At 37.1% G+C, this 27,895-nt stretch overlaps 1 protein-coding gene across 3 annotated transcripts in view; it reads right to left on the bottom strand.

The window, feature by feature from the left end:
• ZC3H13 (zinc finger CCCH-type containing 13) overlaps positions 1–27,895 on the bottom strand; it is a 45,183-nt gene that overhangs the window by 14,377 nt on the left and 2,911 nt on the right. For 2 of the 3 annotated variants that reach the window (XM_063149322.1, XM_063149324.1), the window contains exons 2-12: positions 24,785–24,910; positions 24,238–24,347; positions 18,951–19,062; positions 12,693–12,801; positions 10,911–11,050; positions 10,025–10,185; positions 8,508–8,705; positions 6,909–7,082; positions 3,807–4,117; positions 2,331–2,795; positions 1,162–1,344 (exon numbers count right to left, since the gene is read on the bottom strand). In XM_063149322.1, coding sequence (XP_063005392.1) covers positions 1,162–1,344; positions 2,331–2,795; positions 3,807–4,117; positions 6,909–7,082; positions 8,508–8,705; positions 10,025–10,185; positions 10,911–11,050; positions 12,693–12,801; positions 18,951–19,062; positions 24,238–24,347; positions 24,785–24,901 — 2,080 coding nt within the window. In that variant the 5' untranslated portion in view covers positions 24,902–24,910. The remainder of the gene's footprint in view (positions 1–1,161; positions 1,345–2,330; positions 2,796–3,806; positions 4,118–6,908; positions 7,083–8,507; positions 8,706–10,024; positions 10,186–10,910; positions 11,051–12,692; positions 12,802–18,950; positions 19,063–24,237; positions 24,348–24,784; positions 24,911–27,895) is intronic. The other variant, XM_063149323.1, reaches the window with a different exon arrangement.

Genomic DNA, 27,895 nt, shown 5'->3' with positions numbered 1-27,895 from the left:
GAATTATACTATATATATCTGTATGATTTATTTGGGCTGGGGAGGTGAAAAAGATGAAAGCCAGACTGCAAAAGCCAACCCCCAGGACATGTTCAGTCTTCAGGATTTTTCAGCTGACATGAAAAAGGAAGCCTGGAGTTTAGGTCTGTTGAAATCCTGCCTTGAAGATGAGAGAGAATCCGAAGCAGAGCCTTTCACAGGAACAAGCCACAACGGATCTGTTTCAATAGGCTAAAAAGTATCTTTTGAAGTGGCATACAAAATAGCTCTTTGAAAAACTGAAATTACACAGCAGCTAGAATGTATCTGTCACCTGTAAATCAAAATTCAAGGCAGAAAATAACCCACTGTAATTTCATGTTTAGTCTTCACAGCTCCTCTTTCAATTTTCACGCTATTTTCATTTCCCTAACTCGTCCTATTCTCTTAATTGGTGAGCAATACAAATATATTCCAGAGTATAAGCTGGTCCTAAGCTCCTTCAAGCCAACACCGTGCACTTTCTGGTACAGAAGTCTGACATCTTGCATACTATGTCAAAATAAGTCTTGCACGCTGTTTTCCTGATCATTGGTATCTGTATCAATGCTTAGTTAATAATCATTGACAATAGCAAAGCACTCATCACTATTCAACTTCCCAGACAATAAATATTTGAATTAAGCATAAATTTAAACTGTCACTTACTTTAGTAGCAAGTAGTCCATAATTGCCAGTCTAGTTTAGGCTTTCTCCAAAACACACTCAAGCAATTTACAGAACAAAAACATAATGTTTCTATACAGGCAAACAGAATCAGTAACAAAACGAAATCATGACTCTAAGCTTAACATGCTTGTGAACCACGAAGTGGAGGAGGAGGCAATGGAGTTGTACAATGAGATCCCTTGAAGTTTAGTTTTTTTAATAATACTTGGATGAATAAACACAGAAGATGCCAAAACCTAGCCATAGGGCTGGAGAAAAGGTGACAGCATTCATGCATACACTGCCAATGAATGATCTTTCAACAGAAGTTATCTTATGTAAAGGATAGGAGTAGTGTCAGTGTGTGGTGTCAGATGAGCTGTTTTTGAATTGGTATGGGGGCAGAACAAGATAGAAAAAGGAGGGAAACACACACATTCATACATGTATGAGTAAAACCAGGCATTAAAATACCTCTTTCTCTGTTGTCACGCCTATCCCGTTCACTGTGTCGTCTCTCAAAGGACGAGTCCCTTGCTTGATCGCGACTGTCATAGCGATCCCGATCAGCATAGCTACTCCTCGATTCCCAGCTGTCGTGGTAGTTCCCACTACTGCTGTGACCATCAGCCTGGGATCCTCTGGTCCCCCGACTTCCTAATGGACATGGAGCAACACAAAACATGAGCTTCCACATGCGAGGAAATCCACTGATATTTTATACCAACTGATGTACTAACATCTAATAAATTTGAATTAGCTGTTCATGGGCTGAAGATATTAACATCAAACTCTACTTAGCCAACAACTCAAATTTCATATGTTTTAACTGTTTAAAGTTATTATTTGCAAACTGCAAAATCAAGACTTTCTGAATCCTCATGCCCTGGTCATAGTATGAGGTCTCCTGACTAGAAGTATCAGTCCAAAAGCCAGTTTACAATTATTCTGAATAGGCTGTAAGCTAATAGTGCAGCAAAAATAGGCAGAGAAAGCAGTGATCATTCTCCTGTAAAAACTGCACATAATTTCCCCAATGAAAATGTTACAACAAGCCTGAAAAAGCAAAATAAATTATAGATTATTAAAAGTTGTTGTTTTTTATAATTATTATTATTAATGCATCAGACTTCAGAAACCATTTTAAAGAATAAAGTCACACTTTTTGGAAAGCAGATGGGGCAGGGTGGTGAAGCAGGGAGAGGTGGGTGTGTGTGAGAAATGGTTTCCAGGCACCACACACCATGCAGTTGTTTTTGAAAGAGCATAAGAAACCTACTGCCCAGTGCTCTGAGATGCACTACCACCTATGAATTTTCCACTACAGATCAGCATCTTGTATTTGTAGCCAATGGGAAAACCTAGGGTTGCAGAAACATTAAACAGAGTGATGTAAGGGTTAGGCTTTGTTTTAAAATGGGATGGCAGAATACCAATGTTATGCCACTTTATTGAATGGAGAAGACAGAAGTGCTATAAATTTCAACAACAGTTTTAATTTAATGACAACAGAACTGAACACAGCTTTAAAAGCATGAACTATTTGGCAGTACTTGCATATCAAATATCAAACAAAGCAGTATGAATGCAAATCCTCAGTCTTCAATGATAGGGACACATGAATTTTTTAAATTACGCAATACCTTTGTCAGATAATTCTGGACCTCGGCCTCGACTTCTGCCAATTCTATCACTTCTGCTCTCATTTCTGGAGTCACTTCTGGAGTCATTCCTTGTTTCAGCACGAGAGCTCTCCTCTCTGCCATGGGATCTCCCATAGCTACGCAAGTCATCCTGATACTGGTCATCCTTTTTATGGGCATCTCGACTCTCTCTGTCCCTGTAGTCATGGGAGTCTCGCGTGGAGCGCGAGTCCCTCTGGTCACGGCTGTCCTTGGTGTCCCTGCTATAATCCCGCGTGTCTCTGGAGTCTCGAGTATCTCTGGATTCCCGCGGCTCCCGCCGATCTCTAGTGTCTCTCGCGTCCCTCCGGTCTCTTCCATCACGAGACTCTCTGTCATCCCTGTGGTCCCTGGAGGTACTCTGCTCTTGGTCATAGTCACGATCATCTCTTGTTTCTCTTTCTTTTTCTCTTTTCCCTCTTGTTTCTGTAAAACGTTCAAAAGAATGTTACATACCTGGCTTAATCTGAGCAAGCAAGTATTTAGCACACAAAGAACACTAAAATACTCAACATACTCAAAATACACTTACCAAATCAAAATTAATACATCAATAGGACAAGATCATGCTGAGTTAACCAACATACGTTTAGTAAATTTTAATGATCTTATTCTGAATATTAATCTCTACAGATATTTACCCATTCAAAACACAGTAAGAATAATAAAAAAAATGTCAAAAATACTAAAGAGCAAGAGCACTTCAAAAATTTTAAGGTAGGGTCATTATTCTTCCGATCATGGATTCCTCTTATTTTCTACACACACACAGACACACTCCCAAAACATTTGTGCTATATTTAGACCACCTGTAAGGCCCCAGTGCCCTGTTGAAATCTGTTGGTTTGGGGGGTCTGTTTTGTTTTGGGCTTTTTCTACAATGTATTTATAATATTACTGCAATAGAAAGGTAAGTTTACAGCCAGTCTAAAACACAGCTGACATACATACTCTTTGTAATCTGTCTCTCGAGGCAAACAGCATGTTTGCTCATCTCATATTACCCAAACAGAGGGAATGACTGTTTCTTTGCAGACACCTCACTTAATGTCAATTACAGAGACAACAGAAAGCAATCTGTGGGGACTGGATTTGGGCACCTCCCAGAAAAGAATAATAGTTACTTCGGTGCAGCCTGCTGTGAAAATCACTTCCGTACTGACACCGCCATTGCATTACACACAGAACACCTACACAGATACCTTCAAGCACCTTTACAATCAGCTGAGCCTACATAAGCAGTTCTGCCAGGGGTACATTATTACACAGTACCTGCAAACAGCATCACCAGCACAGCCAGAGTAAACACAGCCAGTATTTTCTTCAACTCCCAGCCACTGGGATGGGTGCACACAATGCCACAATTTGAAAATCAAGTTTCAAAATGCAATTTGCAAACAAACAAAAACCACCCTGAAGTGCTATTTTCATTCATACCGTCCCGCCTCTCGTGGCGCCTGTCATGAGACTGTGAAGTCCGATCGCGATCGTGCCTGCCCTTGTCTCTGGCAGGAGAGCGGTGTCTCGAAGGACTGCGCTTCCTCTGAGGCGGAGAGGAAGAGTGTGGGGGGTAGGGGGAAGATGACCGCCTTGCAGGCGGGGAGGCTGTCCTTTGATAGGATGGAGAAGGAGTCCTTTTGCGGTGTGGGGAAGGAGAATGTCTTTGAACAGAGGAGCCTGACTGTGAGGACGAGGAGTGATGTCTGGAGGATATGGGAGAATGGTGCTGACCTGATGGAGAAGCAGACCTGCAAGGAAGAGTTAAAACAGGCATAATAATTTGACTTAAAAGGTTCTTGACATACCATACAAAAAAGCAAATAAAATAATTTTTGTATTCTCTACCCTCTGACCGCTGAAAATACATGCTGTTTCTATAAAACATCAAACTTGGCTTCCCTCCAGGATGGCAAGTATATGTTTTCAAAATAGGCTTATCTTTAAATGAAAGTTGTTTGTTTAATGCCCAGGAAAAATTTCTCCAATCCAAATTGTATTACATAGCTACCAGAATGTAGGGGAAGGAAGGAGGAGTCAGGAAAAAAACATCAGTATCTTCTTTCCCATTCCCAAGCAAAAACCAATTTTTCTTCAATATAAAATAGTTTTTTGGAGTTCATAATAAAACTACACAGATCATTTTTATGAGATGTAATTAAGATTTTTTGTTTAGAACAGCATTGAAATTTTTTTACAAAAAAAGTGTCTTCTCCCTATACACTTCTAAATACATTTTATTGTAAGGACTAATCTTTAAACAGTTCTTAGGTCCAGAAAAACCATACACATACCTACTTAAAATGTTAGCCAACATGACTATTTACACAAACATGGAAAACTCACATCTGATAGAATAAGAAAACGTACACAAAATATTTCTGATCTTTGAAATTCTGTCACCAACAAAAGATAATTTACACAACTATAAAAAATTTCCTCATAATATGACTAACGTGGGCAAAAACACACTTCAAGTCTTTAGGCTCAGTAGTGGTGTATTTTTCCCCTTATCAGCACCAAAGTAACGTGCAAATATCCTTTCTCATTAAATATATACTGTCTTTAACTCCAACTCCCTTCTACTTCACAAAACTCCAGAGCTGACAAAGAGAAGAGTGGGAGTTATAAAGCCACACTGGACAACATATCATCACAAATCTCAATGTTCCTGAGGAAACAAGTAGCCTGCATGCCTCTAAGATGACAATTCATATGCAAATGAAACAGATAACCTGGAATTAGTAGCAAAACTTCCAAAGTAGTCAATGTAAGATTCTGTCAATGATAGATATGACTGACAGAATCCAAAATACTTTCATGACTTACTGTCTTTAAATTAAGATTACATTTATTTTTCCCTGTGAAATCATTATTTTGAGACTCAGAGTTACCAAGATTGGCTTGCATGGAATGCTTTCAATGGTATGGAGTAAAATATTTCAAATAGCCTTCCCTGCTTCTAGCAGAAGGCCCATTTATCTTCCCTGCTTAACATTCCCTTGCACAACATTTGATACAAGCAGGCAGTGATGAACAAAATACTGGATGTCATGCTTTAACCCCAGACAGCAGCTAAGTACCACACAGCTGCTTGCTCACTCCCTTGCCCATCCCCAGCAGGGTGGGGAGAAGAATGGGGGAAAAGTAACGCCTGTGGGTTGAGATAAGAACAGTTTAAAAACTGAAATAAAGTAAAAGACAACCATGATGGTAACAATAATAGCAATCAAAAGGGAGGTAACAAAAAGAGAGAGAAAAAGAAGAAAACCAAGACAAACGGTGATGTACAACATATCTGCTCACCTCAACTGATGCCCAGCCTGTCCCTGAGGAGCAATTGGATGCTCCTGACGTCCTCCCTTAGTGTATACACTGAACATGATGTTCCATGGTATGGAATATCTTTTTAGCCAGTTCAGGTCAGCTGTCCTGGCCATGCTCCCTCCCAGCATTTTGTGCACCTGCTCAATGGCAGGCTGTGGGAAACTGTGGTAATCATTACTAAAACATCAGTGTGTTATCAGTCTTGTTCTCATGCTAAATCCAAAACACAGCATTGCTGTAGCTACTAGGAAGAAAGTTAACTCTACCCCAGCTGAAACCAGGACACTGGAGTAAGTTAAAAAACAGGGAAAAGACTACAAAAGAGATGTTTTGCAGACTCTCTACTACTGCTCCAGGAAGAACTCTCTTCCCTATGAAGAATCCAATATAGCAAAAATGTCCAGCAGTCACATCTACCACAAAACAATCCAATGTTGTTGCAGCTGAATGGAGTCACCACAAGAGCCAAACAGTTTGCTTTTTGCTTACAACTCTTTGGATTGCTGAATGGATGGGTTTTATTTTGCTTTTGATAAATCAGCATGCAGAAATATGTACGACATCTCCCCCACCCTTCAACAGAGGTGCAGAAAATAAGAATGCCTTGCTTTCCATTATACATACATGGGACTACAGTAGTATTTAGCACTGTCATCCTAAACCTGAGCTTATACTCTTTCAGGCCAAAATAAGGAGCCTACTCCATTTTTAATGGATGGTAAAACATTTTTCAAAGTCTCAAGAACTAACAGATATGATACCTTCCCTAAAACTTCCTGCAAGAAGCTTTGTACAGCATTGTTTAGCCAGTTGTGCCTGCTTCTCAAGAAAGAGGTGCAGAACCAGGACCTGCATATCATTTTACCCGTTCTAGAAGAGAAAAACTCTGCCCCCATTTCCAATCTCAAAGGTAAAATATTTTTCCACATTCCACTTCTTAAAAAGGGGAAGGTTAGGGAGGAAGAAAGTTCCCAAAGGCTCACAGACTGACTGTATCTCATATCAGACTTCTGAAGTTCTACCTGAAGGCAAAACATATGCATGACAGATACCCCCCCGTGTAGTAACATTGCAAAGAAAAAAAAAGTCTCAGAGCTTAAGTGTTTGAGGCACAAACATTCACAGCAGACTCACAAACAAGTAGACAAACCAAGAGAGGAAGTTTCCAAACCAGAAGCATTAAAGGAAATAAAATCCACAGAATTGACCTCCCACCTGCGTGAGGGTGAGAAGTTATGTTTGTGAGTGGCTGACTTGGCTGGAGCGCGGGAGGTTTGCTTTCGCCTTGCTGCAGGTGGTGAGTACTCCCTGGAAGGGGAAGAATTACTGCCAGAGTGATCTGCAGGACTGGGAGAACGCTTCTGTCGACGGGAGCTTTCAGACGGATCCCTGGGAAACACAAACAGCAGCTTGTTTAACAGGCTAAGAGGCATTAGCACAATTCTAAGAAACTACAGACACCTCCAAGACAGAACATGTGATTACCATATCAATTACCATATGTTATACAGTCATTTGTTATGATTTCACACATGAAATTACCTTAAGCTAGCAAATCTCAAGAATGCAAGATATGCACTAAATTTCTTGCTACACTGGACTGTAAAAACTAGAACATGGTAAAACAAAAAAAACCTTATTGTAATTTTACTCAACATTTCATGTGGTGGTAAATCAGAATTCTTACCAATGGAGAAATATTTTGCTACCTTATTAAAGCATTTCTGTAATATCAGAACTTTATTTACGCAGCTCCAAGCTCAAACATATTTTTAGAGGCTAATCCCAGCAGCAAGTGAATGAAAGCAATCCATTAAAACCTTCAACTATTTCACTGACCATACCTCAAAGAAATTTGACATTTCAACTTCATTTTTATTATGTAGGAGAAAAAAATGACAAAAATCCAAAAGTGAAAAACAGAGAAAAAAATGACAAAAATCCAACAGAATACTACAAAGCTGTAGTCACCACAGCAATATCTGGTTATAGTACAATGATAATACAAGTACTGTCATGGTGCTTTCAGCACTACCTAGAATGTTCCTTTCTATTGCTTGTGACTTCCTTCCAATAATGGAGAGTGTGCAATCATGAGAGAAATAAAATACTTTCAAGTAAGTATGGTGGAATTTATTTAATCAATTAAAAATGCATGATTCACTGCTCTTCCAATCCTTAGTCTGCTATGCCAGTTACAAAGTAAACGTCACAACATGTACCCTACTTTTGGCAGGAAAATTCAGGACATAAAAATGCAGATCATGTATTGTTCAGCTTAAGTGGACAAGTATGCTCCAGAAAATAACAGAATAGTCATAGTACTCCACCATTTTTTAATATATAAATATGTATAAATGCAAAAGTGAAGCAATTCTAAAATGTCACTAGTCTTTGACAACCTCAAAAATACTTGAACCTACTGAAGATTAGGGAGAGTTTAAATGCACACTGCCAACTTGTGAAGATATCAGTCCTCTAAGATTTCAGAACAGCATGCAATCAGACCAGTGAATGACTTCAATAAAGATTTTGGCAAACAACCTGCTCCACTGGTGAAGATCCAACCTCTTGAGAAATAATGAAGCTTTCAAAGAGGCATTTCACAAACTTACTAAGTAATGCAATTAAAACCTACCAATCTGTTAGTTGTAGTCTATCAACCCACTTACATAACATACTGAAAATACTTCACTGAGGACTGAAAAGGTTGTTGGCAAAGTAGGTAATACCACCCTTATTATTCAGTGTTCTATAGAATTTAATTTTAAAAGCAAGGTTAGAGTTAAAAGCTAATGATGCAACATAACTTACCTCTGCTTCTCTTTTTTCTCCTTGTGCCTTTCAAAGTCACGCCCTCTCTCTTTCACGTCCCTTGCCTTTTCTTCTGAACGTTCTTTTGCTTTATGTTTTTCCTTGTGTTTTTTCCCCAGTGGAGTTTCCTCTTGTACTGGAGGAGGAGGGCTAGGGGTACGAGGACCTTTCTTTTTACTCTGAGTACTTTTAGAACTCCTAGAGAGAAATTAACGGAGGGGGGGGAGGTATAAAAATGAAGAATTGACAACTATTTCAAACAATAATTTCTCAGGCATTGACAGGAAAGTTATAACATAAAAGGCCTTGAAGCTTGTAGGATGGGATTTACCAACTCCCTTAGCAAGCTCCATTCAATAGCAGTACTTGACAGAAAGGTGAGTAGAGATGGTAAAAATTTATGTTGAGCTCCTAGATTTATAGCCTTTTTCTTCCAAAGGAAGTGAACAAAAATAGGAATTGCTCCTATTCAGAGCGAACCAGTTTTCAAAGATAAAATGCCCTTACATGAACTGTGTACATCAGAACACAAAAACCATACAGTACCTTGTTTATACTCCTATTTCTGCAATGCAATATCCTAATGACACACACAAAATTACTTGAACTACTCATGTTTTCAATTTAATGTTAACTACCAGACAGGATGAAGCATCTAAACATTCTTGAGTATGCATCTCACATTATGAAACATTATGTATTTTCTGCATAATTTACCACTAAGATAAATCCTATCAACTAGGTATCACTGCACAGGTCAGTAGTATACCAGCACATGCTATACCATTCCTGCAGCAGAAACAATGTCATTCTGTCCCTGCTTTAAAGGGGATTTTAACAAATAGGTTAAACAGGGGATTTTCCCAAACACAGATGTGTCTGGTTATACTGCTGCAGTAATTTCTTTCCTACCTAAAAGCTGCAAGCAACAATTCAAAATATCTTATGGCCAGCAAGAACTTTAGAAGCAGCTTTGGTGATTGACTTTGGTGGCACTGCAGCCAGTTAAAATCCTCTGATTTTTACATATTTTATCCTTAATTCTTCCCTGCCCCCCCCACATCCCTCACTTCTTATTCTCTCCTGAATTCTCAGAAATTCCCTGCTTAAAAGTCACATATTTTATCTTGAACAGTAACATGCAATACCAACAGAATGGGCAGTTGGTCAAATTTAAACATTTAGAGAAGCTGCTTCACAGGCTGCAGCATTTCAAACAGAAGTGTTTTCCTCTTTTCAATGGTTTGTATTTTCTCATTGTCTCACAAAGATTCTGGAGATTCAGAGAAAAGATCTACTTGTAAACCATGAAAATAATCAACTGAAAACTACATCCATATGACAATTATCTGCATAAGATGATTCACAATGCACAATTTAGAGATCTTCTCCTGAATTTATAAAATCAGGGGCACTGAAAGGAAGGAAAATGCAAAACATTATTTATGAAAACTCCAGTAATAAATGTAAGTGTGGTTCTCTTCTCATTCTCTTGCAAGATGCATCTATATACTGACCTCTGCTGCTCCAAAAGTGGTGAAGAGACAGTAGATGCTTTCTTGTCTTTCTTACTAGCTGAAGATGATGATTTGGGACTGGATCTTCGTTTTGGAGATTTGCTGGACTTTCGTGGTGATGGTGATGGTGATAATTTAGATCTAACGACCTCTGGAGAAATCTTGAGGGAAAGAATATAATTAACCAGTAATATATTGATGCTCAAAAATGTAACTGCATGCCAATATGTGTGTCAAACATGTAAATTCAGCAAGTGAGAGAACATGAGAACCATGTACATCTCTCCTTCAACCTCACCACATTGTTTGTGGAGAACAGCATAAAAGGAAGACAACATACAAAGTGTGGAGGAAGAGAAGGTGATGCACTCTGTAATACATCGCAAAAACTGTAACTTAAGGTTTAAAATCAGTATACTCACAACTAACACTCACATTTGTCTGAAAAAGAAAGACATCCTTAGAGGATTTTTTTTAGTCTTCCTCAAGATTTTAGAGTTTCTAACAGCTACAGCTTTGTCTCTGTCACTCTATTCTGTTACTACAAGGCAAGCAGGAAAACGAGATTAGGAAATGCCTTGTGTTTTCCTTTTTCTATCTTCTCTGTTACAGATCTTACTAGTTTTGTATCACTAAAATGCATTAAATCTTACTCATTTAATAGCTGACTTCACAAAGGAGAAAACTTGGTTACTGTGCTGGATGACTGATCAGACACTCACTTCAAGTACTCAAGTCACATACTAATTATATAGGTGCCAGTTATTTACTATCATGTAACACAACTGTGCATTTGTAGCTCAAAAACTAAGTCTTCTGGGAAACAATTACAAGCCTATGAAGTGGCTGATGATTTGTTTTTATTTCACATTTACATAATACAAACCTCTTTTTTAATTACTATTTCCTCTCGTTTCTCCATGTTTTCCTGTTCCAATTTCATGAGTTCTCTCTGAATCTTTTGGCGCTTCATTTCCAAAGACAGCTCATGGTCATAATCATAATTAACATCTCCATTATCAGAGTCTTTATTTGAAGAAAAAAAAGTAAATTGATTAGTAGACAATTTCTTATGAAAAATACAACAATAACATTTAGCATACTAGATGCCAACCATAAATATTACACCATGACTTTTAAGCAGTGCATGAATGGACCAAGGAAATTTGGCATTCATGCCAAATTTCTTCTCCAATTCTGTGTACAATCCTGAAGTAATTCCAGTTAGTTCCCTACAACCTGAAGTTCAACTCTTAAACTTCATTAAAAAGAACACCTCAACTTCTTTCATGGACATTCATCCGAGGAAGCAAGGGAAACAAAGTAAACCACTTTATATTTAAATAACAAGAAAATTAAAACTGTGTGTCTTCTCAGGGAGTGAAAATATGTATAGCACAACATAACTGGGGAACTCACATGAAACGGATTCATATAATGATGCATGATACTGGAGGGGTTTAGTTAATACAGTGTCTTACAAAACAATTGAGATACTTAATTAATTACATGTAAACACTGATTTTAAAATAAGAGAGGAGTTATGTATTAACCCTTTCATTGGATGAACATACACTTCAGGAGTTTACATCTGGTTTTACAACATTACCACTGTTTGGTTTTCACAGTAGAAGAAATGTTATTTCTCACACTTTTTCACTAAGTCATGGACAGGTAATATCTTAAGCTTCCAACCTGGCAACTGAAATCTTACTGAAAATTGAATTTATTCACTCTGTTATATTAATTTTGTTTATGTATATTTAAGTCTAATATCCAAAAAGCATTTTGGGAAAATATCTGTCAGAGAAAAGACGACTTCATTAAAAAGTTATTAGCTTTCACTCCCTTCCTACATACAGGAACTACATAAAAGGTGAAATTCATTGCAAATATATTCATTATATGTGAATTCTACCCGATGGGATCAGAATTCCCATTTTTTTCTTGCAACGTTGTAACTACTTCTGCAACACAGATTGTCAGAAAACTACAGAAACACCACAGCTCAGTAGAAGTTCCTGTAACATCACTATCAGGTCAACCTGGACTCTAACAGAAGTGAAACTTAAGAGAGAAAAAAAGTGCCCACAGCAACAATGAAACTTTCAGTAAGTACTAAAAGTCCTCCAAATTCAAAAACTCCCATCCACCAACTCATACAGAAATGACTACAAAGGTAATGCAAGACACTTAGCATTCTTCAAGTATTTTTAAAACATAAATATTTCACTGATGTCCACCTTCAACTGTTGTTATTCTAATGGAGACCTCGTTAATGACAGCTTACACCATTAAAAATTATGCAACAAAAATGGCTGACTTTTGAATTCAAAGGAGTTCCACCTTCTTCTCAGACTAACAGGTTCCAAAATTACTTTAGATGCTACTTGGATTTATCTAGTGACCTTAATGTGAAAGATTAACCATGGAGTAGACTACACCAAAAAAAGCCTGTTTTTAAAGCTAGTTGGTTTAACCACTGAACCACTGTAGCAGTCCAACTCAGGTAACTTGTTAGTTCTCCTCAAAAAAAAAAATAAAATTAACAGTTACTGCATCAAAGTATTCTGCTTAGAAACCAAATCTTGAAGCATTCCACTTGACAGGCAGCCCAGAAATCTCACAGTTCTCTGAGGCATCAGGGGACTGTCAGTTCAATACATACCTTCTCTGTTTGTTTCCCAATCCCCATTTTCCTCTTCGCTTTCTGGTGTTCGCTCCTTTGTAATTTTGATATCCTCCTTTTCTCTATGTCTTCCTCGTGAGGACTCTTTCTATAAAGGGAAAAATGCTGCATTAGAGTAAACAACTTTATTTCAAAAGAAGCCTGAAGAAGCAGGTGTATTTTACATGGTATTTTGGGCTTTATTTCATAGCACAAAAAGCATTTTTCCCTTTAGCCTGTTGACCAAATACTCTCCTAAACAAGCAGAGACTCCACAGGCTACATGTTCTAATGCAATTTCATATAATCAGAATGCAAATAGCAGATGAGGAAAAGAGAAGAAAGGATTCATAAAATAAGAAGGCTTAAAGGCAGAGCAAGAGTCAAGCACATATCAGAGAAATAGGCACCAAAATAAGAGATTAAGTTCTAAAGACCAGAAGTTTGATGAACATTTTAAGAGTATATTTTTAACAGCCTGAGCAAGAATCCTCAGCCGTAAATAAGAATATTTACATTCAAGGCAGATGAGCCTCAGAAGTGGAACCATTTAACTCTTCAGAGGATAAAGAATATGGAAGGGGAGGAGATAATAAATAAACCCAGACACCCTTGGCTGGCAGAAGGGGAAAAATTCTAAAGCAACACAATCAAATGAAGTTCCATTGACAGCTTTGTGTTTGACTTTCACTGTCTCCAAGAGAAGTCTAACTAATGCAGTAGCACCCATTTCCCATGTCCTGTGAACACCTAAGAAAGCCAGAGACTATCTGTACAAGAAAAAAGACAATTTCAAGTCAACTGATGCTGTGATGCTCTTGTGCCCCTGCTAAATTCCAGTACAGCTACATAGCTGCACCTCTGCATCTGCTGAAGCAACATTCTCTGTGTGATGCACCTGGACTCAAGTCAAACACAGGAAAAAGTTTCTTCACTACTAGCAAAAGAAGAAAATTCAAGCTTAAAGCATCTCAGGTTAATTTAATAAATAGGAAACCAGAACAGCAAAATCTGTCCCACAGCCCTGTTGTTCTCAGCTCACATAGTGCCCTCTTGTTTTTCTGAGGATTCTTTCATGTTGGTATGTGGGAGAAACATCAAGAAAAGGAGATGCTTGAGAATTTCACTAGCTATTCCTTATTGGTACTTAAATCTTGATTTAATTTAAAACCTTAACATCACCTTAGAAATACACTGAGGAAACAAAATAAAATTGCAATCAGTCAGTCACTCAAAAATGAGTAAAATTCAACTATTCCTTTTTATTCAGTAACAATGTTAAAAACTTATCTCTAATTAAATGATGTAAATCTCTAAAATTATGCAGAAGGTCATAACTTACTGAGTCATGCTGGTTTCTGACATCAATTGCAGACAAGTCTATATCCACTAAGCTATTGTCTCAACATGTACTAAAGACATTCAGTCTTTGGGCCAGAATTCTACTATGCCCCAAAGCAAATTACTTTAAAAGAAAATTACTCTGATGAGATCTAAAAATATGTAAGCATAACAAGTCTTGTCTGCAACCATTCTTTTCTTTTGTAAGACTGTTCTTATTTTTCTAGCCCACCGTCCATGAAGGCCACAGCTGTTCTATTGGGCTGTATACTTCTACATACTTCAACTATGCCCTATAACATAAACAAAACCCTAATTTCTTAAATATGAATCCTAGCTTCTGTTAATTCAACACTACCTCTTACAAGCAAACTGAAATATGAACAGTAGGACAACCTCTCTACACCAATTTAAAAAGAAAATTCATCAAATACCTTGTCATCAAAGAACGTGCAGCAAGTCAGTGCTTCAAGTCCCATTTAATGACCCATGTTAAAAATACTACACAACCTGCATGTATCATGCCTACCTCCTCAGACTTACAAGCCAATACAAGCATCTTGCAAGAGCCTGTATTTTATCCTTTCAGTGGAAAGATTCAGTAGTGGCACAATCGTATTTCTACAGAAGAACTGAGAACAAAAACAGCTATCAAACTGAAATACTGAATATAGGGGAAGCATGGTATTTCACACTAATGTTGCTTAGTTGTCAAGAAAAAAGATTTTGACAACATTGCACCTTGAAAAATAAATATCAGTTTAGAACTTGAGTATATTTTTCCTGGGGCATGCTAATCAAGAATTTAAGTTATGATGCTTTAGAACACATACCTAATTTTTCTCACTGAAAAGTCTTCAACATATTCCTTTTATTTTACTTGTTACACTTGTAACACATTTGATTCCCTCATACTATGGGAATTAAATATTTCCTTCATATACTTAGAGATCTTTTTTGTCCCTTCCCTAACAAGCCAAGAATAAAGTAAGTTAAGTTCCTAAAGGCCAATAGCATGACTTTCACTGGTACCTGAAGATCCTGTATATTCACTCTTGTTAACAACTTCTCTGAAGACTCTGAAGAAATGCCATTTACTAGACAAGAACCACTATACTTACAGAATTATATATTTATTTATTAAAAAACAATGTAGCTTGTCTTAAGAGGAAATGATTTAGTAGACTTTGTCTATGCTGTTTTTAGGTATATGCTCACAGCTAAACATAGCAGGTGTTGGATAGATGTTTACAGTTTCATACATTGATGCTCAGGAGAGATGCCACACAAGAAAGGGAAAAACTCATGACATTATGGCTGATTTCTGTGAGATTTTATTTAATGTCTATTCAAGTTGAAGTTCTATGTCCCATGTGATCAGCCCTCTACAGCACAAGACTTGATGTCAACTTGAATAAATTTCCCACTACTGCCACAAAAGCCTGGCCAAGTACAAAAGGACTCATCCAATCTGTAAAACATGCTTCTAGCCAAGAAGTGTTACTTTGCCAACACCGATGGAAAGAACAGAAAACTGATACAACCTACAATTCTTGCATTGCAGAAATCTCAGTTTCAACCTTATCAGGTTGCACACATACATGCAGCAGCAAAATAAAGTCATTCCAAAGCACAGATTCCTTTAAACCTACAGTAAGCTACATGTATTACAGCTACAACCTTTTGGGCAAGCTAGTACTACAGTACTACTTTGCTCCAGGTATATCTTTATAGTGTAAACTACTACCATGCTACAGAAACACATAAGTAAATGAATCTGAAGTTCCCCTGACATTAAGTGGTATTTGTTCCCATTTCAGAGATGGAAGACAATGCTGAGTCCTACTTCCCATGGAAATAAAAGCTACAGTGATAAAATCCACAGATACGAAACAAGCGATACACATTCCTTACAAAAACCTTCCTAAATGTACATTAAGCTCCTCCCACTGTTTCTCCCAAATCACACACACCTTCCACGTTTAGACTTTAGGTAAGACTTCATACACACCAACATAACTGTCTTCTCATAATTTAAAATAAAAATTTTCAACTGAAGAAGTAACAGCAGGAACCTCATCTAATTATTTGTATAATGATTCATACACTAACATACAGTGCTGAAGTAATTCCAAACACAAATCCAAGAAACACAAAAACAACTGAGTTTAATGTAGGTGTCCACATAACACAGCATATCGTCTCTGCAAATAATAATACAAAGCATGAAGAAATAAAAAGGGATATAGTGCATAAACTGCCAATATAGGAAGTTTCTTCCTAAATACATATAGATTGTACTAGTTATGCCTACAAAGAATAAAAAAATCTCTTCTGAAAAGATTTTATCCTAGTTATACTGTCTTAGATTCTGGTGGAACCTATTCAGCTTTGCATGCCTATCTTCTGACAACCAGGCAGAATTATTATATATAGCATAAACAGCATTTCCCCTTGTCATTTTCAAATTTGCCACCCTTTCTACTGGGTTAAAGTACGAATATGACGCATCTAACTCACATTCTCTCAAACATACATTATATGCATTCATTCCATGTCCTTTCTTCTCTCCAGTTTATTTTTCACCTCTTTGCCCACTTCAGGAAGACCTTTGACTGTATTTTCTTGCACACAGGTGATGACAACCAAACAGCATTTCAAATAAAACTGGACCATGAATTTCTACAGCATATTATCAATCATTTTCTATTCCATTTTTATATACCTGAATGTTTGCTTCTACAACTGTGACTTCAATTGGAACACATGGTTTCATTGAGCTGTCCACAATAACTTATTTTTCTATTGAGTGGTTTCAGTTACTTTTAAAAAATTCATTCATTTTTTGTTTTAAATACTTTCTTCATTGTGCATGACCTTGCACTTGCCAACACCGAGTTTCATCTGCCATTGTACTGCCAAAAACTATCTTTCCCAACCCCCATGGCATTCCTCAGACTTCAGTAATCCCAAGTACTGTGTTCAAATCTTCTGCAAAGTCTGACATTTGGAATGTGCAAATCTTTTCTACATTCTTTAAAATTATAGTTCTTTAAATGAATTACAATAGAATTCTGTGTAATTCAATTTCAAATAATCTAAAATTTTCCCCTTAGCTGCCTTCTAAACCTAGAATACTATACCTTCTATTCTTTGACTATCTATACATATGCCTCAGAAGTCTCGTTTCAAAACAGGTCTGACCTATGAGAGGCAGTTCTCTCTTAACCACTACTCTCCATCGAAGTTTCAGTCTAGTAGTCTGGTGAAGCACAGATTTCATCTGCAGAAATGTTTCTGATTGGTCTTTATTTTTAACCAAAATTATGAAACTTCTTATGGGACAAGCTACTTTTCATTATTTCAAAGTTTTCTTATCAAGCTCTGCTGTTACCCCAAAAGCTTTAATAAAGTATGCAAACATAACATATTATATCTCCACCGTAACAGCAGCTGTACCGATGGAGCAAGATTTCTCTTAGCAGTTCAGCCACTTGAGTCTTCTGTCCTTTTAGATATCCTGGTTCTTTGCAAAGCAACTCTTGACGACTGTCCCTCTTCATCTATTTGTTCCAGAATATTTTCTTTGATATCCTGTATTTTGAGAGTTGCCTCCATGGAACTAAAACAAAAGGTCAGCTGTTTCCTCAATCTTCCATTTTATGAGATTGAAGCAGAGTATTTTTTACTCTGCTGTGTGCTTAATCTATAAATAGTTCTTTGATACGTTAACACTAATTCTCCAATTCATTTAGATTCTTGCTTCCAGTTCACTTTCACTTGGGTTTTAGTTGTTTAAGAGTATTTTATTATTACATTAAGAGTACACTATAAAAAGCAAGGTTAACTAATCAAAAGTAAGAATTACATCAAAATTAGAGTTGCACCAGGACAGAAGTTACAGCGAATTTTTAATGACGGTTGGAAAAAAAATTTTCCCACCAACCATGTACTCAATAACTGAACAGTTTATTCAAACTATTAGAAAATAAAAGAAACACATTTCAGTAAAAAGATTGAGAGTTTACAAAAATTAACAGCAACTGAAAACATGATTGGAAGGTAAGCCATTCAGTTAAATTTAATGATAGCAGCTGCTGCTGATTTATTTACAGCTGACATAAAAAGATTTATTTCACACAACAAGTAGGAACAGATCAAGAGGAAATGATAGAACATTGTCAGTACCTGCAGAAGCAAAACTTAATTTTTACAAATAAAACCTTTTAAAAATTATTCATATGAAGACGATGTTAAACATGGTGCAGGAACACAGTGGTGCTACTGCTTCATAGGTACAGGGTCACACTACGAACTCTAACCCTATTTTTCTGTAACATCAGAAACAGGTAGCACAATTTCAAAATAATTAAATTTTGATATTTGAGGGCCACAGGGTTGCAGAAAGATGCTTACAAAATAAGAACAATAATGAATTTTTTGCAAAATTCATTAATTAAGCAGTTGGGGTGACTGATGAGTGCGTGAGGGGGAAGGGAAAATGAACCAGCACAATCGTAACTGCATGGTTTCATCAAAGGCAAATTTGGGGTGAACAACTTAGATCAGGATGCATGAGTAAGTGTTTGGGGGGGAAATAGTGGACAACTGAAACAATGGTTAGTATACTTTCTTGGTAATAATCAAAGAGTCTGACCTGTTTATCAGTATTTATAACACATTTTATGTCTGTAGGGTTTATAAAATCTTTGGGAACCAAAAGACCAGAAGCACTACAAAATTGCAAAACAGTACAATTGTTAAGACACTTCATAACAAAAAATGTGATATGCTATGTACAAAATGATCAGTTCTTTAAAACATTTTCAATATTACAAGTCACAACAATAAGGTTTCTAGGACACACTGCCCAATTGTTACTGAGGGATTCTGGAGTTCTGCAAACTCCACTCTTACCCTAACAGGAGAGGATGATTCCTCTGTACTTCGTTTCTGTGGCTCTGCCTCAACATCTTGACGTTTGTTCTTCATTCTTTCCCGAAGATCTCCAGTGGGTCTTTCTGGTGACCTGTATAATACAGAAACATAATATAACCAGTTCTATGGGACTATTTTTAAAGGAGTATTATCTGTCTTTTAATTAGTATTTTATTAGTATATCCAGCAAAATCTAAACCTCCCACCCAGAGGCAAGGTTGATGAGTAAGAAAATATTCCATTCTAAAGGGCTTAAGCATCATAAAAACTTTCCTTTCAGAAAGTCAAGGAAGACTTGACTCTAAGAAGAAAAATTATTTTTATGTATATATGGCATTACTCAGTTACTACTCTAGATCAGCTTCCCATCCAGAATAACCCTTTTCTGACCATCATGCAGATGTGCTTCACAATCACTCTTACCAAATACTTGAAGATTTAGCCTTCTCCTTAATCTAAGCTGTAACAACTTTTATATATATTACATAAATATAAGTGTCTCTCTATATATTACATACATGTAAAATCACAATTAATGCAGAATCAAACTATTATAGACTAGCAATGAAAGTCACAGAGAAGCACAACTCTGAATGTGGATGAAGTCTGCAAGCAGAGATAACCTAAGCACCATCCTCCCATGGTCTAGGTGAGGCTGCTAAACAGGAAAACATTGCTGCAGGACCATGAACCAGAAATGAACTCCTGGAGGCCTCTTCCATTTTCCATCTTGCACTAATAACTATTTCATTATTTAATTACAAAATACTGGATGAACTCTGCTAGTCGTGAACCTTTACGATATAGTTTCTGTAAAAGATATTACTGTGATGTGGGAGGAGGAACATCCTACACTACTGTAATTTTAGTATGGATTCATGAGCTCATTCACCCCTTATGTGTTAGAAGAGAACAACCATTGCATTGCTGAGGCACTGGCACAGGTTGCCCAGAGAAGCTGTGCATGCCCCATCCCTGGCAGTGCTCCAGGCCAGGCTGGATGGGGCTCTGAGCAGCCTGGTGGAGTGCAAGGTGTCCCTGCCCATGGCAGGGGGGTCGGAATCAGATGATCTTTAAGGTCCCTTCCAACCCAAACCATTCTGTGATTCAAACAAATTCCTAAGCTAAGGAAATGTAGGGACTGTTTCAGAATACCTTTCAGTTCAAGAAAACAAATTTTCTCTTCATATACATTTGTCTTGATACTGAGTTTTGTACTTCTGTGATGGCTGTTTCACAGTCAAGGCATACAAAAATTTAATTCAATACCATTTCATTTTCAATCTGCACATATTTGAAAAAGTAATTTTTTTCCATTTCCTCCTCTGCACTGTTTCCTAGATTTAATTCTTTAAACTGCATCACAGGGTTAAATGTACGAGGATCTACAGAGACAAAGATCAATGACTGCTCTCATTTTTTATAGCATTTGATTCTCCATGAAATTGTAAGTACAGGTCAATCTAGATCAGAGGAAATGTACAGAAGAGTAGAGCTCTGCTTTTTTTCATCACCAAGGATCAAATAATAACCAGCATACAAATATAAATAAGTTATTTTCTTTGCATGCATGACTATATGATCCTTAAAGTGTCTGGATTTAGTAAAGGTTATGATTCAAAGTATTTTTCCCCTCCCTCCATATTAAAAAGGTAATTATTTGCATTACCAAAACTCTCCGAAGCGTTCCAACCATCAGCTATCTCAACAAATAAACTGTCTTTCAGCATTAAAGTGTAATTCAACACCTTAATTTTTAATAATATTTAAGCCACAAATGCAAAGGATTTGGATTAGTGAAACTGAAAATTAAGCTAAGGAGCAGAACGACTATCAATAATGTATTTGTAATATTGTTCCTCAAGAGGAATACCTTCAGGAAAAAATCCCATTAGCTGAAGGAGAAAGCAAGAGAACACGCACTGAGTGCAGCTCATGTACCTTAGAGAGTCACATCTGACATTTTAATACTTTTATTTGAAGTTACAAGCTGGGGTACAAAACAAAGTATCCAAACCACTTGGATACAAAGTATCCAATTTTACCGCCAATTAAAAAAATTTTTGTTCCCTCCCATGCCGAAAAAAAGGTATTGTGCTAAAGCATTATTCAAATCTACTTAAATATTATAAAAGCTATGAAAAAAACCCACAAAGTTAAAAGGTACACATTCAGGGCTGGGGTTTGCTGGACAATTTTTTGTTTGGTTTTGCTGTCACTGGGTAAGCTTTTTTCAGCTTTAGGAGAACACCAGAAAGTCATGGTAATCACCCTATCTCTCTTTCCCCAAAGACATCATAACCCTCCAAAAACTCTAATAAAATAAGACTGACAATTAGTCAAACTTTAAGAAATAATTACTCACGAAGCCATGACTGTTTTCAGATGCTTTGGCTGAATGCACAGAAAAACAAGCTGGTCTACTAGCTGATTTTCTTTTATGTGTGCCACAGCTTCAATTCTACATAACTTTCCCCCAGCTCCCTCCAAAAGGGATCTTTGGTTATTCCAGGTCCTGCTCACTGTTGAGCTTCAACAGTTCATGACAAATTATCTCTGCAGCTTAAGACAATGTAGCGAGACTGCAACTTTCAGCTGCAGAAAAACTGAAAACAGAACCTTTCACACAAAAGGCATTATGCAATTTCTTTCTAATATTTTGAGCTGGGCCTATCTTTTACATAGGGCCTGAAATGAAGAATTTCCTCGTTTCAAGTTCTAAGGCAGTTAAGTGATTTCAAACAGCATTACTTCCTGCAACAGTTCAGTTCTCCATGTTCAACAGCATTTAGGAAATGCACATTTGTAACAGTGACTTGATTTGCTCCTGTACTTCTTACAGTGTCAGGAACAGGTACCCAGCAACAGGCAGACCTTGCAACACACCTACCTGAAGATATTTCTGTGTGCCTGTGTGAGAGCACACTTGTGCATAGAGGCAGATGACCAATATTTGTGTATTATGTACACGTTATGACTGCTCAAGAAACACCGCTCTGTTTTCAGTTTCCCATATCTGAAACTTTCAAAATCCATACATTCTTTCCTAGTATGACTGCTGGCTTGGTTTAGTTTTTAAAAGCAGTGTGATGATCCCAAATAAAGAGGATCAGTCAGACTAAGAAAAGGGCCCAGCAATGGCATAGATCCCAACAATCATATAAAGGAGCCAGCCAGGAAGTTGCCAAGCAACTAACCAACAATCTACAAGTGCAGAAAGAGCAAAATTCCTCATGGGACAGCATGTTTACACACAGCTCTTAGCTTCACCTAAATTCTGATGTTGGGAAGACTGGCAGGTCTAATACTGAATTCTCAATACTATCATCAGGTATGCTTCATGTAAAAACACGTTAGGATTTATTTTTATAGCAAGATTAAAATTCATGCTGTGAAAGGCAGCATTAGCGCTAAAATCAATCTTTATCATACTTCAGAATCAAGTTTTCCTCCCATGTTTTGAACTATGGGAGGCATTATGGTCAGATAAAACCATTAGCAAAAGGACTGACTGCAGGCAGGTATGGAACTTGAGGCAGAAGGTATGAAGACAGAAAGGCAGCAAGAGATGCTCTGTCCCACCCAACTCCTTGCAAAGCAGATGAGAGCTCCCTGGCAGGCTGACTGAACACAGGCAGACACACTGCCACTTTGCTATCCCAGATACTTGAACAAGAATATTGCTTTAACTGAACTGATGCAGAAGCAGCATTAGTTTGGCTTGCCTGAAGCCAATAAAATTGCATTTGAAATGCCTGGATAACATTTGTGAAAATCTCTATAATGTTAAATGGCATGAAAATGCCACCATTTTATTATGTATATATTATGTACCAGCTTTTTCTATGCCTGGCCAAGAGCTATTAGTGGAAACTTTTGAAGACAGGCACAACTCTTTCATTTGTCTGGTTGGGGGGGGGGGGGGCTTCCTCCCCCTTTTTACTTTTAAGAACATCTTTATTAAATGCTGAATGTGCCAAGCAAATAAGCAGGAAGGTTTGTCCTTTGACTTTTCAAATAGTCCTAGTAAAAAAGTTAGCAATAAGAAGAAGGAAATCAACGTTTTTCTTAAATGTCACTGGTGACAGTGAAGCAGAAACACAGCTTTAATCATTAAAAGAAATGTCACTTTTCTTCAAATGACCAAGCAGAACTACACACTGAGTGTTCCAAACACTAAAAGCAAGAAGAAAGTGACATTTTAACTGTTTTAAAATTTAATCCCTACCAGCAAATCGCTTACTTTATTCATTTGGAACATTCAGCACAGAACACAGTAAAATTTTTTACACACCAAAAGAAACATTAAACTCAGTATTATGCATTTTGAAACCCAGCTGCTAGCACCTTGGAAGCAATGGAAGATCAAACAAGCAAAGTCAAGATCATCCTAAGAGCAAGCCACATGAATAGGAAAAAGAACCAAAGACAGAACCCTAACATCAGGCCAACCTTCCTTTTGTTGCTTTACTCTTTAATGCTTCAGTGTGCCCATCCATAATCTACAGGTAATATTGGCATTATAAAGGACAGCTGTTTGTAAATTGTGACGCCTTCACAGAAAGAGATACTATGCTAAAATCATCTTTTTGTCCTTTATAGAAAGAACACTACAAGCTTGCTGCCTTACTTGGCTTCAGTTAGGTGTTACGCCACACAAAGGACAGTTGAAAAAACAATTAAATTTTAGAAACATATGAAGAGACATATAACAAAAAATATTCTTTTTTGAAAAATTAGGTAACTTTTTTGATCTCCCCATACAGGACATTTTCCAATATCTGATAGATACAGTCACAAAGCCATGTTTTGAAGAGAAGTGTCTTCTCACAACATGAGAGAAACAATAGACATTCATCATGTAACATAGCAAAGGCAGGAGGGCTGTGAGTAAGCACTGCTGTAAGTAATTGCAAACCAGCATTTTAGTACAGGACAGAAAAGTATACCAGAAAGCTGCAGCGACACTATGCCAAAACAAAAAAGTACCAAGGTACCTGAACTTCCCATTTCAAGTAATATATAGTTAATTTGCATCCAGTTGACTATTCATTTTTTAAAGCTGTATACACACAAAAATCCTGCACATTGCCAAAATAATTGTTTTAAGCAGCTTCATAAGGCAATTGGTTATTGATAAAACACACAATTAGGCACACCACAGCATTTCACTTAAAAAAAAAAAAGACCAACAAAACAAAAGACAGAGTTGCAAAAGCTATTTTCCTACAGCATGTGAAGAATTCAAAGTGAGTTCTTGATTTACCTTCTATAACTGCTGCTATAGCCTTTACCTCGTGGTGAAGGGCCATGTACGAATCTACATGTGTTCCCATAGAGGCAGTTGCCAGTCTTCAGCCAGTTACGGCACTGTGTCTAAGAGACAGACATTACTGGGTGAATTTCACACTCCTTTCTGGAAATACCATTGGTGTGAGTGTGGCAGAACAAACAAATGACTCCACATTAAGTCCCATTTAGCTGTAATTTCTGCCCATCAGTAATATAATTGATTTTTTTAAAATAATCAACAAAGAGCATCAGGTCTGGCAGAGAAAAATTTAGGTTGGTGGAAGCACTATTAATATGCACAGTACTACTGCTCCATCCAGAAGCTGGCACAACACACGCTATTTGAAAATTCTTGTATTGGCATGTTCAACATCCATATGTTAAGGAGTTCTTTTCACCTTTACTTAACCTCAGTAACATCTGAGTTTTTGCTGCTTGTGAGCTACTCTTTCCCACCATATAAATCCTGGAAAAGAAGATGCTGGGGTGGGGAGGAAAAGAAGAACACTTTTACAACTCACCTCTGCAGTACTTCCAGTGCTGGGTCCAAGCCTTTCAAACACACTGGGTCTTCGGGATGTGCTATCGGATATGGTCTTGGTATTTTCCACTGTGACCTTCCTTCTAATTTTTGACATTTTGTACTACTTCAACCAAAAAAAAAAGCAAAACTGTAAAATCCTTCAGTTTGGGGCTTTGACACTGAACTTACATGAATAAAATAGTATGAAATACGTTGCAAGAGTTGCTGCAGAGGTGATGAAGAAAGAAAAAGAAGTCATAAATGAGTGAAATGTATCTAATAACACGGAATGTTTCTGACTTGAACTAGTCAGCTGAACACCAGTAATGATAATTTTTCATTTCATTTCATGACCTGCTTTGGATTCTTCAGCTTCCCCTTGGGAAAGATCATATGACATGTTATTCATTTAGGCAGCAAACACCACACAGGACAGATGCTTTCTTTCGTTGTGTATTTTTGGTGCATGAACTCAAGTGACTTAAAGTGAATAGAACCTTTAATGTTATTTCACCAACCTCTCAGAAACCAATTTCAACCACTAAAAACACCTCCCAGTTTTGAAACAAATTTTGAAAAATGAGAGCTTTATTGTTTCCCCCCTTGTTGTGTACGACAACCTCCTGAAAGCCATCTTGCTATCATCCACAGCCTGTGTTTGTTGTCAGTCTGATTTCTACAACTATTTGGAATTACATGAGTATAGGAAAAAAACAAAAAGACAACTCCATAATGATGATGCACTTCTTAATCTGCTCAAAAAGTAGCTCCTCCTCATTAAGAAAAACAGATTTTAAAGGAAATACAACATAACTTTGATAAACAAGAAGCCACAATTTATCTTACCTGAGAAAGGAAGGAGTTATAGTGAAAAAAACCCCAACCATATTTAAAGGAAAGGAACATATATTTTTAGCACTACAGACAGATTGTACAAAAAGGGCCTCAAAAACTAATCTCTATTCTTTACATTCTACTTGATGAAAACAAAAATAAAATCAATTTAGGAACATCTGCCAGGTACTCATCAATTTATATACCCCTCAAAAGCACACCTCTTTGTTGTGCTGCAATGTGCCATCACCCTCATTATTAGCCAAACACTACTCTCCTACCCTTCTGCTTCGAGGCACTGCACACATCACCACATCTAGAACACACGCACACACACCAACTACCTCATACACAAACAGGTTACAAATGACAAACTGCACCCATACAGCCAGAGTAATACACATTTAAACTAGCATCCACCAGAGAGGATTAATACACATTTTCACCATCTGATCAGCAGTATGTTCCCACAGTTTCCATACAGTAAGGTTATATTTCAGAGAAACAAAATATTATCATGTCAAAACGTGGACACTTCATTATCTGAACCCTACACTTATTTCCATGACAAGATTTCCCTAGGAGTCTGATACCTGTGCATTTTCTACAAGCAGAATGCTGTGTTGAAGCTCTTGAAGCACTTTAGCTCCTTTATAAACAATGGAAGAAAGAAAGCTTACACTGTGTATTTGAGATTTCTCAGTAGACCTCTGCTCTACTGACTCCTTCTCCAAGCCTCTGATTATCTGAAGAATTTTATCTCACAAAAAAGGTTCAGATAATCAAGACATTAACCAAGATGTTCAGGGAGGGTAGAAGTTAACCATACGGTGTATACCAAACATTAAAAACAATGGTTAACATCAATTAGTGGAAGCAGACAGTCAAACATTAGAATTTCCAGTAGTATGAAATTATTTGGGTTAGTAAGAACTGTGGAGAACAGAGATTTCCAGAAAGATCTAACTGAGTTAGAGAATTGAGTAATACAACAGCAGATGAAATGCAAATAAATATAATGCAATGCACACAAGGAGAAATGACTTTGTCTAAATAGTTGATGAGACCAAATTAGTCCAGTGTTCTGAGAAAAATAATTAGGGGTCATTGTGGACAGCTCAATGTGCAGCAATAGTTAAAAAGTCTGACAGGATAAACCATTAAAGTTAGAAAGCAAAACAATACCACATCTCACCTAGCTGAGCACCCTTCCATTTCAGGATTCTCACAGAATCTCAGAAAAAAACTACTAAATTTCTACAGCTTCACGCAGTCACAATCTTTTAATAGAAGATATAAAAAAAAAATCAACTGACACATGCAGAAGCATTTTTAATAAGACAATCATATAACAAATGCCTAATTTGGATCCAATATTTACAGTTAAAAGAGCCATATCTGAAATTCAAAGAGTTAGATAAATGACACTGGCAATGGCATTGGGAGAAGGTTCAACACATGAAGGACAGATGAGTCTAATACACAAGTACACACTGACATCGTAGCAGCATACAGAAAAATCACATTAATTTTGCCTCAATTCCAATGTACTTTTGTTCTCATAGAAAGAGAGGCAAAACTTTCATTTCAAATGTTAATTTTTACCCAGCATTTAGTACCTTTTTGGAATTAGCCTGTATAGGAAGTGATGATGATGACTAGGCTTAAAAAGATAGTACAAACACGGAGAGGATGAAGAGGCACCATCATCCTAACTGAACGGATAATTTTCCAACCACCTTTTCCCCTGCATTTTTGCAGATGGAAATTAGGAGGAATACCATTCAACCCTAAATCTTCTAAGGTTTGTAAAACCCCCTATTTAAAAAACCAAAACAACTAAAAATGAGAAACAAAAACCTGTGCTATTTTGGGTAGCAATCTGTCAATTCTAACCTCATAGTCTGGTCCATATCTACCAGTTTGCAATTAACAACAGATCCTTTATTAACAGAAGAGGTATTTCATGATAGATTACTCTAAAGAAACAAATCCAGCATGCTGTGAGTGCACAGCATATTATTTTTTGTATGCACATACTATCACATGAGGGCCTCTCTCGTGTAACAAGAACTGCAATTCCACTGCTCAGTGAATACAGATGTTATCAAAGGCTGCAGGATTAGAGCCCCGACACATTACTCTGAGGCAAACTGAGGAATTTCACTTTGTCAAACTATGCATTTCAGAGACTTTGCTTGCAAATGCAGTCAGTCCCATTTTCATTCTTTGAGAACCAAGTGAGTTGGAAAAATAGAGAGATTATTAAAACAAT

Source organism: Melospiza melodia, chromosome 2 (genome assembly GCF_035770615.1).
Source record: "Melospiza melodia melodia isolate bMelMel2 chromosome 2, bMelMel2.pri, whole genome shotgun sequence".
Classification (NCBI taxonomy): Eukaryota; Metazoa; Chordata; class Aves; order Passeriformes; family Passerellidae; genus Melospiza; species Melospiza melodia.
This window is presented reverse-complemented; position numbering and strand designations above follow the sequence as displayed.